The following is a 17,795-nucleotide window of genomic DNA, read 5'->3' as shown; positions in this document are numbered from 1 at the left end:
CGGAGCAGGAGGTGCCACAACCAGCTACAAAGGTACCGAGGAGCTGCTATGAGATGATATTCACTGGAAACCCTCATTTCTCAGCTCAAGTTGTCTTATTTTCCTCCCTTCACCATAAGCCTCACCTTCTATTACAACTCGGCCTCAGCTCCGGCAGAGTGACCGGCTCTGACACCAACAGTCAGTGTTCTGCAACGGTTTGATGGGACAAAAGGGCAAGTGTTTCCATTCCCCTGACCGGCTGCAAGCGTCCTCACCAGGTGCTGCCTCAAGAGGATTCCAGCATGAAGGATTTCACCCCTTTTCTGAGGTTTGTGTTGGCCAAGCTACTGAAGACCAGCCCTGCAAAATCCTGACTCCGTCATCTGGCACAAAATTCCAGTATTTAAGTAAATTTCTATTTCTACAAGTTTTCTTATTGGTCATGGCAATAAAGCAAACAAATTAATAAATCAGTCAACAGTTCTTGCAATTGTGTACAGAGGTTTTTTTTTTCTTTAAAGAATAGCTTATGTGGTCAAGAAAGCTCAGCCAAAACATTGTGAGCAGACAATGGAGTTCAACGTGGATGTAAATCACACATGCTAAGACAACATCAGATATCGAGGAGATAAGAACACACACGGGTTTTGAGAAGCACAGGACCGCCTGTTTCTTTGAAAGCCGCTAACAAACAGCAACGTTTCCGCTGTCGTCAACAAGCTGCACGTCACTTGCTGGGAAGCAAAATATTCAGCACCACTTTAAAATGCAACCGGATGACTATTGCCAACATCTTGGATCCCAAAGGCAGCACAGAGGAGCAGCACCGCCTGCCAGCGACACTGAAGGAACAGAGGTTACAGAAGTGATTTTCCATCAAGTTGGTATCGTTCATTTCTTTACCCCGCTTGTCAATGGAAAGTTCTCAGGCTGAAGGGCATCTCTCCGCTGAAACAGGAGAGCGTGGCAGCTATTTTCAGTTTACTGTAGTCGACAAAGTGCATTATCTGATTAAAGAAGGCAATAAATGTACTCACCAAATATTTCCCCTCCACTGGCGTACTCTGTCACGAGATAAATCATCCTCTCCGTCTCCATAACCTGCACACAAGGACAGCAAAGTGACAGATAAGGAGACTGCTGTGTGCAAGAGAAATCAACTGCAAGAATATTCCTTCTGTAGCACATGGGAGTGCTTTCATCCAACCCAAAGCATGGCTTTGCCACGTCTGATGGAGCTGTGCGAAGGAACAGAACGTTAACGGGCAGCATTAAGCTGAGCACAGCACGCACTGCCCCTGCTCCCTTGCCCTTTGGGGTTGCTCCCCAATCGCCTCTCGTTCCAGCAGCCTGGGAGATGCTCCAGGGCGGCCGCAACCCAACCCGTTCACCTTCCCAATGCGCCAGGCACTGAAAGAACCAAGACGACTTTGCCAAAGGGGCTGAATCAATAACTGACTGGTCCATGACTCAAGAAATACAGAAATACCAGAAATAAAGCAGAGCTCGGGCTCCGCTCTGGGGACACCACATGTTCTAGCCAGGTTAGAGCCCATTTTCAGCAGCTCTACACACATTTTTAGGAGAAGAAAAGCATAGGCAAGGCACTGGGTGCTAAAGAGCGGCCTCAGCTGTGCTGTTAATGCTGAGTAGTTTATCTTATTATCTGTTCTACTGGGTTGTGCAGTCGGAGGGGCAGCACCACGTACGTGTGCAAAAGGCAACAGACATGGATTCCACCTCAGGTGGCTCCGTTTGTGCAGGAAAAACGACAAAGCCCACAAACAGCGTTGGGAAGCGGGTCTGCCGTGCTGGGGATCAGCTCCCAGGCAAGTGGAGCACTGACAACCTCAGTGCTGCTGTACAGTGCGAAGCTGCAGCGCCCAGGGACTGAAAAGCCACTGCAGAGCTCCTACCTGGTACAACCTGATGATGTGTGGGTGGCAAAGCATCTTCATGATCTGAACTTCTCTAAAGATCTTCTTCAGGTTCTCTTCATCCAGCTGCGTCTTATCAATGATCTTTATAGCAACCTAGGAGAAGGAGAAAACAAGTGAATGAGTGAACACCTTGCTGTGCACCCCAGAAGCGAAGGCGCAGGGACGCGCAGGCAGGGCAGCAGTGCAGTGAGAACACTGACCATGCACAACCCGAACGATCTGACGGGGAGCCCAGAGCCCGACTACACAAACGCTTTTAACAGACGCCAGCGCTTGCTGGGGACAAGGACAAGTGCTCCGCACAGATGTGCCACATCCACGGCCAAACCCACAGCGGCATGCCACCCGAAATGCGTCCTCCCCCAGCGCCAAACCCCACGGGCAGCGCTGAGCGGTGCTCAAACAGCACGGCTGCTCGGGGAAAACAAACCGACACACAGAGGATTTCAGGAGCTTGAAGGGAACAGTCTGAAGCGCATGAAAATTAAGCTTCGTGTTCTATGATAAAATCCTTGCCAGGGGAATAAGTGCCCTGCACGTAAGCAGAACACAGCAGAGCCCCGAGAAGGCACCGAGTACAATACGCTGTTTCTTTAGTTTGAAACCTTTAACTCAGAGTCCAGGAACGTTGCCAGACTGCCTGGTCACCGAGCACAGCACCGCCAGGCACCGGCACCACCAGGCTGCCCAGTCACCGAGCACGGCACCAACACCGCCACGCTGCCCGGTCACCGAGCACAGCACCGCCAGGCTGCCTGGTCACCGAGCACGGCACCAACACCGCCAGGCTGCCCGGTCACCGAGCACAGCACCGCTAGGCTGCCCGGTCACCGAGCACAGCACCGCTAGGCTGCCCGGTCACCGAGCACAGCACCGCTAGGCTGCCCGGTCACCGAGCACAGCACCGCTAGGCTGCCCGGTCACCGAGCACAGCACCGCCAGGCTGCCCGGTCACCGAGCACGGCACCGCCAGGCTGCCCGGTCACCGAGCACGGCACCAACACCGCCACACTGCCCGGTCACCGAGCACAGCACCGCCAGGCTGCCCGGTCACCGAGCACAGCACCGCCAGGCACCGGCACCACCGCCTGCATCAGGAGGAACTGGAGGGCGACCCAATAGAACAGCAGGAGTGACACCAAGGATCTCCCCTGCAAGAACGAGCTTCTGTAACGCTTACATCAAAATACATAAACTAAGAGAAGCTTCCTCAAAGAGCGAAGCCAAGATGTCTACCAAGAGCCATGAGTCACTTTCAGGCACAAATATGTAAATGAAAATCCACAGATCTGGAGTATTCCTGAGCTCCTTACCCACTTCCCAGCTCTATATTTGCTCTAAGGAAATCTCATTTCCCAGCTTAATTATACGGCTTGAGTTGATGCTCTTGGCCAAGTTCAAGGTAGTTCAAGCAGTTGATTGAATACAGCTCAGCCAGTAGGGCCGGGCAAAACGAACTGAACTGCTGTTCCTCTGCTGACAGCGCGGGCAGGGTGAACCAGCAGCCGTCCCTCCTGCCCCGCACTTGTCACCTGTCACCTTGTGCTCCACACGTGGGGCCCCAAACCGCCCCAGGAGGCTCAGTCCTTTCCCAGGGGGAAGGAGCGTTTGAAGCCGTTCCTGAGAGCCTGGCTGGCTCCTCCATCCCCGCGTTTCCCAGCTGGCTCATGGTCTCCCTTCCTCGAAAGGACGATTCCGGGTTCCAGCAGGAACAAGGCTCAAGTGCTGTGGCCACAGCAGCCAGGCTGCAGAGAGAATCACCTGCAGGTAGTGAAACACTAAAGTGCATTCCCCCATGCTTAGAAATACCACACAAAATAGAGAGGAGCGAGCAAGACTGAGTCTCATTAAATAAAGCATAAATTCAGCTACAAGTAGAAGTGGAAGAAAACTATGATCTAACTTCTACAACAATGAAATGGTAAAAAAAAAGGAGTCTGAAAAATTAACCGTTCTTTTATCAAAAGTTAACGAAGCTTACAGGCAGTAGGATACACGCCAAGCCTGGAGCGCGCATGCTGCTACCAATTAGCAAATGTTCCCTCCATCTCTAATCACTTCATTTTTTCCTTCTTGGATCCAAGCAAAACTTGCAGAGGTAATTTAAGGAAGAACGAGTTATGTGGAAGAGAAGCGAGGCTGGCAATGAACCGCGGGGTGCAGAGGCGGGATGGGACGGACGGACGGGATGGATGGACAGGACAGCCACCCTGCCTGGAGCATCAGACAGGGCAGAGCGGGGCACGGGCTGTCTGCAGTGCGGAGGAGCCGCATACTCAACATTTTCTCCTTCTGCTTGCAGTGAACAGAGGGAAAGGTAAAGTCCCGTCCTCACTAACATCTATCACTTCACACCGCACATTCGCTTAGATCTAAATATAACTAAACTGCAATTAAGCCTTCCTGCACGGACGATCATTCCGTAAAGAAACCACCTCTTCCAATGGAGTTCCGCTGTTCCTCTAGCTGCCCGAGTTAGAGATAAGGAAAACCCACGCTGCCTTCGGGATGTGACCCCGGGATCAGTCTCATCAGCAATGTTATAAAAGTGGAACGATGCCAGTAACGTTCCCCTAAGTCAGCAACTGATCTCCTCAATGGAACAAAAGCCAACAGATGGCACCAATAAATCGACCGCATTGAAAACAAAATCAACATGTTTATTTAGGAGAAACACACTTCCTAGAATTGTTCAAGGGGAGTCCTCCTGCTCTCGTTCCTGGTGGAGAACCCTCCGTAGCCATGGCCGTGTGGATTAAGCACTGCAGAGGGGTCCAAACCACCCCCGTAGGCACAAACCGACTGCACGGGGCCCTCAGGAGAACTCGGTAACACAGACCACGACCAGGACAGGGAAAATAAAATAAAACAAACCAAACAAAGCAGGGCAGGCTCAGCCCAGGCCGAGCGCACGACACAGCCCAGGGCACGGTCACACACGGCGCTGGACACCATGCGCGCCCAGAGGACACACGGACCAGCTGTGCGCAGAGCCGCTTCACTGCCACACGGGTAACCCAACGGTGAACCCCGGCTGCCGCGGCGGAGCCCGTGTCAGTGACAGGTGTCCCTCGGCAGCGGCGCCGGCTCCGGACGGACAGGCGGACGGCAGAGGCGCGTGCTCGCCCGGCGAGCTGTCAGCACCCACCTGCCTGGGGGTTCAGGGCACTGAAAGTGATCACTCCTGAGTTAAGTAGGCAAGTGTACTGCTTTTAGTCATAAGAGAATGCTCGACAAAAAGAGGCGCTCTGACATTCCAGATAGTCGGGCAATCGCTTGATAGTGAACCAGCAAGACTCCTGACGAGCTCAGAGATGTAAGAGGCTTCTCCTCAGAGTTAACCAGCAGAACGCACCTGACTAAACACGACGTAGCGGATAAACCCAGGCCCTTTGGCAGCAAGAGTGGTGGCTTTTGGAGGGGGCACTAATGCAAACGCTGGCAGGCACTAAGGGCAGGAAACTGTGGACCAAGATGCGCATCGAAAGGCTGCATTTGCTCAGGAAGGAAGTTCTCACCTTGTCCACATCCCTCCTCACAATCAATGCAGCAACTTGTTTCTTGCACAAGGTGAACAAAATACCGATGGTGTTTAGAGAAAAGTCAATAGGTGCAGGTCCTCTTGGCCTGCTGCACTGTTAACACAGCGCCTGCGTGAACCTGCGCCCTGCTCTGACCTCTCCTCGGTCCCTGGGGAGCAGGACTGGGACTTCAATGACAGAAGCACACAAACCGCACTCACGCCTACGGCCCCGCACACCAGGTAAGGCCCGTTAAGGAAGGGCCGTCGTTTCAGTGCAGGTCCCAGCGCTGACAGACACGTTGACAGCGCCGCAGCCCCGCGCACCCCGGGCTCTCGGTGTCCCCACGACACCCGCTGCTCCTTTTCCTCCTGCCGACACCACCCTGGCAGCTGCGGCTTCTCTTTCCAAAAGGAACACGAGGTGAACATCCCCGCCTGGAACACGCTGCCTCACAGTGTGAGCCACCAACGGCGACGCATCCCCAATGCACATCTCCTTCTTCCTGCTCCAAGAGATGCACGGGGGACAGGTACACTCCCCCATGCGTGGCCACAGCACACGAGAAGGGACGTTCTGCAAGCAGCGAGCCAGTTTGAGCACGTTCCTAAGACCGGCTTCCAGGAATTGTGTTCTCCTCCACTTGCACAGTTACCCCGCATCACAGGTCACGACGGCGCAGCCCTGCAGAGCTTCTCCTAAGTCTGTCATCACCCGGGGTAACAGCAGGAAACAATAGAGCGAAGGGAACTCGAGTCTCCGGCTGCCGCACACGCTAGTTCAGCTGCACCGCCACCTGCAAACAGCGTTGGGGCTGCAGAGAACGGCACGGGAAACGTAGCTGCAGACACCAAGCAGATAAACAAGCTTGCGGACCAAAACCCAGGAGGACGCTCCCCCACCTTGGTGCCCTTTCACTACAGCTTACCCGCCATCCCGGGCACTGCCTCCACGTCCTTTCCTTAAGCACCCTCCACCCAGAAAGTAATGAAGCAGCTCAATGTTTGTCCAAAGGAACATAACAGCAAGGTCAGGCCACGAGGACACGACACTGACCTCGTTCTAAATCAAGGGGAATGGAGGAAAGGTTGGGGAAAACGAGATGACAACAGAGGATGCTCTTGCCTTTGTTGTCATGAATTCATGCAGGGTACCAGCCTGACACGTCAGACACTGCAGCAGGACACAGCGACATCGGGAATTACAGCACTGCTGAGAAAAGCTGCTTGCTGCCAATGTCTCTGAAAAGCCCAGGGAAGGAATACGAAAGTCAAATCCATCCACAGAGAGGTGTGCTGGATCACCTTCAGCTAAAGCCGCCGCTGTTCCGTGGGTGCTTCCACCCGTGCACGCCGGTGGGTTCCCTCTGCACCCCGCAGCCCGTCCAGCGCAGGGGAGGACGGAGCCCAGCACCGCAGCCCATTCAGCACAAACCAGATCCTGCTTACCAACAGCTTTAACACCCGTCTGTCAATACTGTGACAGCAGACCTTAGCGGTGCTTGGCCACCGCTCACACATTGCGCTCCTGACATCTCAAGATTGCCATTTTCAGATCTGAAGTGGCTGTCAAAGAGCCAGCGTTGTGAAAACTAAACAGCCCATCAGTGTCTGATCAAAGCTTTATCAACACACATCACACCCAAGTGAGAGCATCTCGCAAGAGCCCAGCGCAAAGTCTTCAGTTGCCATGGATTTCTTGCTGCTTTGCGCAGAACCGAGCGATGGCTGAAGCAGCACACACGGCGACTGATACGTACAGCTCTTGCCTTTGCAAGACCACCTGCGTGCACCCCAGCGAGCCCATTTTCACACCGCTAATGGCCCTGCCCGCAGCCCGTGGAGCTGGAGCTCGCACGAGGCTGTGAGCGGCTCTGCTCGGAGCAGCCAGACCCCGCACCGAGTTGCTTAGCAGCAGCTCGGAGTTTTGGAAACGCAGCGGCAGGCAGGAAGCAATCTGTCACAGCACGCCACACGTCCCCAGCGCTGCACGCAGAACCGCGGGACAGGGGACGAGCAGCGAGACGCTGTCTGCTGCCGGGGCCGGCAGGAAACACCCGGATCAAGTGTCAACATGAGGCTTCACAAAACCGCGAGGATATTGGGATGTGCAGAGCCGCAGGGAGCCGCTGCACTGCCTTCCGGTGCCTTTCCCCAGGCTCCTGAAGGGTTAAAGCGCAGGACTTCTGGAAGATATTAAGCACCGATGTCTTGGCTTCCCTTCTGCAACCAGCACTAACCTCCAGAGGAATCCGTCACCCTGTCTGACAACCCTTCCACTGCACCGCGATACCATGCTGGGCCGTGCGCCGGGAGGCTGCGCAGCAACCGGCACACACGGCACTTCCCAGCTGTGTTGTGTGCTGTCACGGGCAGGAGCACAAGAGCTCCCGCTTCAAGAAGGCGGCTGTAAAAACATTAAACATCACACTGGGATCGGAGGAAAGTGACAGATAAGCTGGAACCAACCACTATTACACCGCACATGCCATCGAGTCCATTTGGGAGTATGGTGTTCTGGGCTCCGAAATGTGAACTCGCACAGGTATCTTCCTACGCCTGGCAGGAAAGCGCAGGATAAAGCGACAAGCCCGATGCCGATGATGCATTCAGCAGCAGCCTTGCTCCGCGTGCCAGGATCAGGTGGCAGTTTCTATGGGAACAAACAAGCAGTGGCCCCGTCACAAGGTGTCTCGGCCATGGCACTTGGGGGGCTGTGCATGGCCACCGTGCGCTGGGCACGGCCATGGGTCCGGGGGTGTTTGTGAGGAGCTCGCACCAGCCAGCAGGGCTGATGTGTTCTCTATGGCAGAATTTTCCTTGTGGTGCTAAGAATACGGAAGCAAGCACTTTCCTTCTTAAAACCATTGCCTCTACCAACCATCTTCACTCCTTCAGTTAATTAAAAATGCCTCAATTAGCTGATGTAGGGAGGGGTAATGTTATTGTCAGGAAGATCTGCTCCATGCTCCCCTGGGCATGAAAACCACCGCGCTGCCTCCGTTCCCCCGGTTACACCAAAGAACGTTTTCGGGCGGAAAGGTTCAGAGTATCACCAGCCCTCACTCCAAAGCTGCTATGAAATGGAAATTCTTGGGAAGAGAAGCCAAAAGTGAAGCTGTAAGGAATGCAGCCTCCAACACATTAACCCTCAACAGCCAAGATAAAGAACCCCAAGCAGTGAGAGCCCCTCGGTCACCCCAGTCCCACACACTCTGCAGCAGAACCAAACCAAGCCCTGCCAGTGCTTGCACCACCAACATCAGGAAAGACATTTACTAGATAGATTAAAACTGGGGACCTTAAAACCGCAGTCCAGTCACAGCAGCACCTCTGCCAGAAAGAGAATGGGGAGCTTGCTTCTCGCCCCCAAAATACAAAGAGATTAACTAAAGATTTCAATTTGTTTCATAACAAAGCAAGCTTGACAGGAGACCTTTCCACAGCACTAACTCCCCGGACCAACTTATCGAAGAATCACCTCTCACTTTGCTGTAGAACTGAATTACAACACTAGAGAAGCCTACAAGCCACTTCCAACAATAGTATCTGATTTCCCTTATCAGTAGAAAGGGCTTAAACCCACAGATAACACACTTGGGAGCTGCAAACCTGCCATGGGTGAGACAGCAACAGCCTCTGGGGGCAGCGAGGGCCGGCAGGGTCCCAGCAAAGGACAAAGCCACCGCAGCGCTGGCTGTCACGGCCTCGGTGCTGCTGCTCCATCCGAGCACAAACTCCTTCCTCTGCTCCACCACGCTCAATAGCTTCACAGCAAAGGGGACCCCGCGGCACCCGCGGCTCAGCTGCCCCGGCAGCGTTGCCCTCAGCACCAATGGAGTCCTGCGGAGGTTTGTCGCGCACCTTCGCTGCACCCCAGCTCTACAACTGGAGTATTTCTGGAGAAGGGACGCTGCTATTTTGAACGCAGACTGCAGCCCTGGAGTACCACAATTCTAATTGTGGCTGCTGCTTTGCTTCGCCACCGTAAATCCTGTTCCGAGGGAGTGAGACAGCAGCCAATACATGAGCGTAGGCATTGCACAACTGGGCTTCTACAGGCACTTGGTGTGAAGAATAATGTTGTTAAAAGATTTAACTTCTAGGGAATGTTTAAATACTGGAGAGCAAACACTGAGTCAGAGCCCTGCACTAAATACAGGTAAATGCAGCAGAGGCACGTGGAAGCAAAGCCGCAGCCTGGAACTCGCTCAATGCCTCCCCTTGTGCACGGGAAACCCGGGGCCCGACAGAGGACAAAGCCTCTTTTCTATGTGCAGAACTGCACGAAAACAAAACCCAAACAAATAAAGCCAACCTACAGATCCGTTTGGGGGTCTTAAAGCAAGTGTGCAACACACAGCTTGGTGTGTCCGAGTCCTGGAGCTTTTTGTCCCTGTATGGCTGGGCAGTGGGCATGGGGGGGGTTGGCGAGGGGAGGCTGAGGGGACCCGCTGGGGAGCCCCACTGCACCCTCAGCATCGCTCCCTCCACACCTTACGCTTCACAATCTCGAAACAGGGTGGTTTTCCCATTTCACAGTATTTCCTGTTTCTTACAGCAGGTCAGGAGTAATGGCACTAGCAAGTCAACTCCACATTTTGAGTTTTCTTTCAGCGACTGAAATATTTACTATCAAGAACAAACCATTGAGTTATTTTACCTAACCTAGATCTCAAAGCACAGCAAAATGCACGCAAAAGCAGAAGAAGCGCGTCTTAAGGTGAATCTCCAGTTCAAACAGCCACAAAAGGCAGAGGCAAGTGGCTTTTCTACCAGCTCCCGCTGGCCGTGCACCCCCGGATAGCAGGTTCTGCACAGACTGGGCAGAGCACATGGGAACCGATGCAGCCGGGTGGGCATGCAGGGGCCAGGGGGACAGCTTTGGCTCCTAAACTGGGAGCCTGAAAAATTGGAAGTGGCACTCCATTTGTTTAAATTACCTTCTCAAACCATGCTCCAGATGTGGGAACAAACAGTCGCTCTGGTAGCCCCGAACACAACCAGGAGTAAATTGTTCCAAGATGCACATCTGCACTTACCCGAGATTACGCACACAGGCTGCCAAGTCAGGGTTGCATGTTCCTTACCAGACTTTTTTCTTTTTAAGAACTCTTAACTGGAAATGGCAGCACAGAAAGGCACTAAATATGGAACAGGAGCAGATCGCCATGGCCCTACCTCAAGAGGACAGATGCAAGCTCTGAAGCGATTCTTTCACTGTAAGGACGACTGGAGGCCGTGCTGGAGGGCAGGATCTGCGCTCCGGAGCGAGACCCCCCCATCCTCTCCAGAAACGCTGCCAGCAGCCTGACACCGCACCAGCGCGGTGCGGCCAGCGGGGAGCTCAGCGCGGCGCTCGTACTGTACCGGGATCAAATGACACGGCCGGGAAAACGAGCCGCCCGATTCTAAACCTGGAGAATCACAGGACCAGGACGCAAATGCCAAGAGCAGCCGCTGAACCGCCGCTTGCCGGCCGACGTCAGGACAGGGTGCTCAAGGCATTTCCCGACAGCAGTGCTGCTTCTGAAGTGCATGATCAAAAAAGGTAGGAAGCGGATTGAACAGGCAATTTCCCAGTCTTGGGCACGGCGCTGATGGCAGCTGTACAAGAAGAAAAAGTGTAGCAATCCAAACACAGCATGTTGCTTATTCACACTTGATACCCACATTTTACCCAAATATTGACTGCGCAGCCTTAGGTAGCTGATTTATAAGTTAACCGCATTCTTCCGCTCTTTAACATTTCTAACCTACCATGCACTAGAATGTCAAAGGCCCAAAACAGCTGTAATGCCAGAGGAAACAGTGATACTGAAGGCAAAAAGAAGCCCAGGGCTGCGTGAAGGTTCCACAATCGGCGCTGCAGAGCAGCACATGAGCGCTCTGGAGCTCCGAACACAGCACCCAGTGCTCCAAACGCAGCACCGCACAGCCTCCCAGCCCCATGCAATCTCAGGAGCCATCACAGAGATCCCTATGTAAGGCAGTAAGGTAAACCCAGCCTCCCTTCACACCCGAGGGCGCCAGCGGAGCCCGCCCGCAGGAGCTGCACATCACACTGCCTGTCTCCCCTCCTCGTTCATCTGTAGCAGCTGTGATGACCTTGCACTCCAGGGACACATCACCAGAAGCAGATGAATGAGATTTCTATTAACTTTGACTGTAGCAGCAAGAAGATAAAGACACTGTCTTGCATGGCTGATTATTTTTCTCTCTTTAAATGCAGATTAAAAACATATATATCTTATTTACCACCTGCAAGCCTGGTAACACTAACGATCGATGGTGCCCTCAATGCTGGAAACGAGACAACCCAGCGAGTTTGTATTTCAGCTGCAATATCTCTTCTTGGAAAGAGAGAGAACATCACGAGAACCATCCAGGCTAGTGAAGAAGCCTCCAAGAAAGCAAACATACTCCTTCCCTCCCCACCACGCTCCCCTCTGCCCCCACCTCCACAAATCCCTACCCGTGTATTTCCACGTGGACCACTCCACCTCTCCTCGGGACATGTCCACACATCCAAACCCCACCCAGCCGAGAGCAGAGGACAGCGCCAACAGACCTGGGGCGCAGTTCCAGCCCAGCACAATCGGCCACCGGAAGTGGGAGAACACCCTGTGCCCAAATCTGCCTTTTTCCCTGGCTCCAGCGCACACGGGAACACGAGGAAGCCGCCCGGCGCTCGCAGTCTCCTCTGTGCGTGCCGAGTCCTGCTCCTGCCACCGTGGCTGCCGTCGCCTTTCCAGGAATTCTCTTGCGACACAGGCGTCGTTCCCGAGCGTCTGCCCCGCGGATGGGGAGCGTGCAGAGCTCCACGCATCTCCAACCCTGATACCCAGCAGAAACGCAACTCCCCTTCCTCACCAAGCCAACCACGCGCTGCTTTCCCCCAAAATGCCCAGGTTTAGCAGCTCAGTTGTGCAGGGTTCCTTGTCCTCTGAAGAGGGCTAAGGGTGCGGGAAAGGACGGAGACGTGTGCGGTGCAGAACGTGGGCTCTGGACAAGTCAGCTTCACTTGCTGTGATTCAGGGACAAAATGAAAATGAGTTTCTATTCCAGCACGTACTAAAAATTCCTTAAACGCAACCATTACCTCATGGAAAACGAGAACTTTTCCCTGGTTATGGAATGTGGTAGAGTCCTAGAGAACACATAACGGTGACACCTGAGATAACTAATGAACTAAGGCCAGCACATGCACCTTCTAAAGAAGCCACAAGCCTGCTGGGGAGTAAGTGACTCCGGTCAGCAAGGCTGTACCAAAACTCGTTTCTTAAAAGCTTCAGCTTCCCCTGGGTACACGTCACGTTCTTCCTCTCCTGCGCAGACGCAAGAGTCAGGCTCGGAGCTCAGACAATAAAGCCTGACTAGAAAGTAATAGTCTGCAGCACAATATTGCACAAATGGCCTGCATATCCCAGGGAGCTGCGAAAGACAGACCTGTCGTTACAGCAGGATTAACAACTTGGAAATGCTTAACATTTCAAATCATATGAAAAGGAGTTAAAGTTTAAATAATACAGTTTCACACCCTAACAGGTGAAATGGCTTCAGGGTCAGCTCTGTAGCCAGAGAGCGTTCAACTGCGGCAGCCACGGCAGGGACCGCAGCCAAGGGAGATAACGGTATCGAATGTCATCAGCAGAGCTGTTTCACAACCAAGAAAAAACACACTAACAAGACTTGAGGAGCAGCCCGGAATCACCTTCCTGCAAAGCTTCCATCTATCACGATGACGCCGCTGCCACACGATGCGCTGTGCCTGCTGGCACGGGCCGTGCTGCGGTGCCGGGCGGCGTTTCTGCCACAACAGCTGCCGAAGGCGAGATCACCCGGCAATGCTGCTGCTCGAGTTCCCTCCGTCCCGTGCAAAGCACTCGGGCCGTGGCCCGGCCCAGGGGAGCTGGCCAGCTGAGCCAAAACAGCTCTGCCGGGGCCCGCCGGGGAAAAAGAGAAAGAGCCTTCCAGCGTCACCCAAATGGAATGTGAGGGAACTAAGGCACGGGGTAGGGGGAGAGGAAGGACAGGCTCCCGCTCCAACCTGTTTGTGCATAGCACTCGGCTGCAGAACACACAAAGTGTTCAACAACGCATCTACATTGTGCTTCCGATCCCTCTTGCTCTAAGGGCCTGAAGAGATATTCTGGCTCATGGAAAAGTTATGCTAATCAAGTGAATCATTTGATAGGAATGTACAGTCATCCCAATGCAATGGAAAATCTAGAGATTAAAATGTTCAATCTACGCATCCAGCATGAAAGGTTAGAGCAACACTTCTTTAAAAAGCATTACTCATCCTTGCTTCAACTGTACCTCACTGCAGAGGTGTGCGGAGAGGAGGATGAACAGCATCAATAACTTATCAGCTGCAGCACAAAACAAGCAGGTCGGTCAAAAGCAGCATCGAGGAGCCCTCCAGCACCTGAGCACACAGAGCATGCAGCGGGGCAGCTCCCAGGGCCCGGAGCGATGACGTTTGAGGTGGGTTCTCAGTCCCGTCCCACTCCTACTGCACCCAAGACCTGCACATCGCACAGGAGACTCGCACAGTTCTGCGAGCACCCCGAGAACTCTCAAAGAGCTGACAGAGGGCTTGCTCGAGGAGAAAAAAACCACAACGTGAGTGTGTTGAAGACAGCATGAACTCGGTGTTACACGCATGCTTCCTAGGCTGCTAACGCTCTGGTCAAGAAGAGCAGATACATGGTTACAAATCAGAGTTTTTGCAGTGGCTGTTTAAGGACACTGATTTATAAAGATTAAGCACCACAGAAATCCTACATAGGGCTTGATCTCTACCAGAGGCTACCAAGGAGTTCAGCTCCCCATTCTGACTTGGTTTCACGGTCCCATAGACTCCGCGATCTTGAGCGGATGAGCACACAGGGCACAGCTGCCCTGGACCCGGCTCCGGGGTAGCCTGGCGGGCAGCGGCGGGACCCTCACTGCAGACACAGCCTGCACCCCAGCGCCGCGCAGCAACGCCCCGGCAGCTCAGCTCACGTGCCGCAGCCTGAGTGCGTGCTCCTGCGCCCCGGCCACGCGCCATGCTGCGCCCCGGCCCAAGCGCGTGCTCCTGCGCCCCGGCCACGCGCCATGCTGAGCCCCGGCCCGAGCGCGTGCTCCTGCGCCCCGGCCACGCGCCATGCTGCGCCCCGGCCCGAGCGCGTGCTCCTGCGCCCCGGCCACGCGCCATGCTGCGCCCCGGCCCAAGCGCGTGCTCCTGCGCCCCGGCCACGCGCCATGCTGCGCCCCGGCCCGAGCGCGTGCTCCTGCGCCCCGGCCACGCGCCATGCTGCGCCCCGGCCCGAGCGCGTGCTCCTGCGCCCCGGTAGAGCTTCCCCGTGGAGCCAGCGCTGCCGGGTAACTGCAGGTTACTGCTCCCTGTTCTCGGGATCTTTTATCTAAACAAACTGTTACAGGACTGGGCTTGTTTTAAGCAACAACGCCCTTGAAGCTTCTGCCCCGATAGCGAGCAAGCACCAGTTCTGTACATCTCACCGGGTGATCCACTGCCTTACCTTTCCCCACCTTTTACGAAGCAATGCCTAAAAATATTAAAATATATCCTGCCTTCTGACCTGTGCCTCCCCTTTTCGGTTGCCTTACTTATTAATAAGTACATGGCAGGATTCGCGCCCTCCCACCCCCAAGATTCTCATAAACCCCTTGTGGTTTAGGCTTTCCTGGAAACCATGCTTCCTACCATGCTAGTTCTTCATATTACGCTCTCATTAAGCAATTTAGATACTGAAGCAGTAAGTTAAAGTGAAAGGAAGGTTCTGAATCATGAGATCTAAACAAAACTGTCCTTTGTCAGCTCATGGCTCCTGACAACTACCTCGTCCTCCGGTGAAGTTCTCCAGCACACTGCGCTATCTCCTCAGCCCGGGTTGTGTGAAGGGTCAAACACAGCCCTTCCCTCGCAGAGGCTCCTCTGCTTGGTCAATACTCACAGCTGAAATGTATTAATGCACCAAGCTGTAGTTACTCAGCAGCTTGCAGTCACCTGTAGATACCCAAGGTCCCTGTCCTAAAACCAAGTGTAAAGAGACAAGTCAAGTGTGGGAAGGTACGATGGTGGTGAAGTACAATTGGCCATCCCAGCACAATCCAGTTATTTCCCAGAAACTCGCTGGTTTCTTGGTGAGACTGCAGCTCTGGATGTGCTTTATCCAGCAATTCTCAACACAAAATACATAAACAGTCCCCGGAGCACAGATGGAAACCGATGCCTATCCCCTCCCAGGGGAGTTCCCTCATCACTAGGCTACAAAATCATGTTCCCTCTTGCCTGCAGCCTTTGATGATACCCATCTTACGTTCCTTCCTACACAGCAGCCCAGTTTCAACGTGAGAGGCCGAGCATCCCCTCCCTCCTTAGCCCATGGCTCGGTGATCAGGGCACTCTCAGGAGCTGGAGCCACGGCCGCCCTAGGGCCCAAGGAGCCAGCTCATCTCTCTCCTCTCTGGTGTGGCACCAAATGCCCTTACCCGGCTCTGGCTCCTACAGCTTCGGCGCTCCCACGAGAGCAGGACCCCCCAGTGCGGCCCTGGGGAAAGGCAGGGCAGGAGCGGAGGGCAGGTGTGCCTGCAGAACCCCAAATAACCATCCCGATCCCCCTGGCCCCGCCACGCAGCTCCATCCACCGGCCCATGAACAAGGGCAGCTCCAGGCAGGCCCCGAGTGCGCGCAGTTCACGTGCCCCAGGTTACGGAGGCAGCGGATCTGGTGGCCTGAATTATTACTTTAAAAAAATCAAATTGAAATTCAAGCTCCATCCTGGCCTCGTGCTGCAACTTCACGTAGTCTCTCAGCCACTTGTTCTCTCCAGGGAAGACAGACAGGTTGCCAACCAAGAAGTGTGCTGTGGGATTAGCCAATGTTTACAGAGCGCTTTAAAGATTAGAAGTGTCACCTATGTGCTAAATATTTCCCCAGCACTATCAGCCTGAACAGCAACCGAGGATCATGTATCTACTCCTGCTGATTGCCAAAGGGATCAGTCAACCCGACTTCCAACCACTGTGTTCGGCATCAATTCCAGGGCTGTTTTCAGACACGTCGCAGGGCAGAATCAGGGAACTACTCACAGTGTAGCTTCTAAAAACTCCTGGTAACGACAGCTGTATCACCAGAAGAGGCTTAAGGACATACTTTTTAAGACATTCCCATACACGTACAAGAGGCTGGAATACCATGAAACGAAGGCCAACCAAGCGGAGAGAGGCCCTCACCGTCCTTCACCAGGCACTGCCCACAGCCCTTGTGCCACAGTCTGCAAACAGCGAGGACACACTGAGTTGTGTTCCTTTCTTCCTCCTCTTCCCACCTCACCTCAATCTCTCGTCCAGCTCGAACACCAGCAGAGCCTGTGTCAAGACCTTCCCACCATCGCTAGCAGCACACACAGAGCCAACCTGTCCGGCCTGAGATCTCAGTGCTTCCCATTCACTCGCCTTTCGTCACCCATATTCCACCCATCCCCAGAGGACTTACACCACGTCTAGATGTAGAAACGTCCAAAACACACAGAGCTCACTCTTCCCTTGGGGCTGTGTTTTTGAACCAACAGCAACAGAATCCAACAAGTATTATCAAGCAGTCAGAAAGTGAGAAATTCAGTTCCAAGAGTTTACTCTGCACTGGAGAGGGAAGAAAAACAGAGCTGGAAATCCCTCGCTTTATAAACAACAGCTCCTCTCGAAGCACTGTCAGTAGGAAGTTGTTGCACTAAACTGTGTACACATTTGGCTCACAATGTGCCAACACCGAGGAAAATTAACTCAGCGGAAGGATTCCCATAACGTGAGCTCAGTCTCGGAACTGGAGAGGTCACCCCACGGATTCCATGGGGAACGCCACCCAAAACACGGGCTGCGGTGCAGAGGGGCAGCCAAAGAACACGGACCCAAGGGTGCTGCGGGGTCACCAACAGCCGGGCTGCGCTGCCAGGGCAGCCAGACCTTGCCAGGAACACTTTATCCACTCCTCTGCCTGCAAGCGGGGCAGGATTCTCCTCCCAGCCTCTCACCAGCTGTGCCACCCGCAGCCCACTGCACCCTGAGCTTCTGGAGCAGTGCTGCGCAGACCCAGCGCAGTGCAGGCTACACCTGCCCCGGCACCGCCAGGGCAAGCACCGCAACAGCCAGCGCACAAACACACCGAGCACAAGGACAGACAGCACATCACGACGGGCACCGCCATCCCAAGCCAAAACAGCGGCACCACAACGCCTTCTACTCGGCCCTGGAGCCAGCGGACGGGCAGCTTGTTAACACTCACTACAGAAACAACAGCATGAGACCCAAACAAGGGTCCCCCCTGCAGCCTGGGGGGGCTT

At 54.1% G+C, this 17,795-nt stretch overlaps 2 protein-coding genes across 6 annotated transcripts in view; one reads left to right on the top strand and one right to left on the bottom strand.

Annotated features, from left to right (window-relative positions):
* PAFAH1B2 (platelet activating factor acetylhydrolase 1b catalytic subunit 2) overlaps positions 1–17,795 on the top strand; it is a 457,510-nt gene that overhangs the window by 426,291 nt on the left and 13,424 nt on the right. The window lies entirely within an intron of this gene.
* The window catches only part of SIK3 (SIK family kinase 3), a 51,457-nt gene that overhangs the window by 26,399 nt on the left and 7,263 nt on the right, over positions 1–17,795 (bottom strand). For all 5 annotated transcript variants that reach the window (XM_065855811.2, XM_065855812.2, XM_065855814.2 and 2 more), the window contains 2 exons: positions 1,899–2,015; positions 1,020–1,083 (listed from right to left, as the gene is read on the bottom strand). In XM_065855811.2, the coding sequence (XP_065711883.2) occupies positions 1,020–1,083; positions 1,899–1,940 (106 nt within the window). In that variant the 5' untranslated portion in view covers positions 1,941–2,015. Of the gene's footprint in view, positions 1–1,019; positions 1,084–1,898; positions 2,016–17,795 lie in introns of those variants that run through there.

Source organism: Patagioenas fasciata, chromosome 24 (assembly GCF_037038585.1).
Source record: "Patagioenas fasciata isolate bPatFas1 chromosome 24, bPatFas1.hap1, whole genome shotgun sequence".
Taxonomy (NCBI): Eukaryota; Metazoa; Chordata; class Aves; order Columbiformes; family Columbidae; genus Patagioenas; species Patagioenas fasciata.
This window is presented reverse-complemented; position numbering and strand designations above follow the sequence as displayed.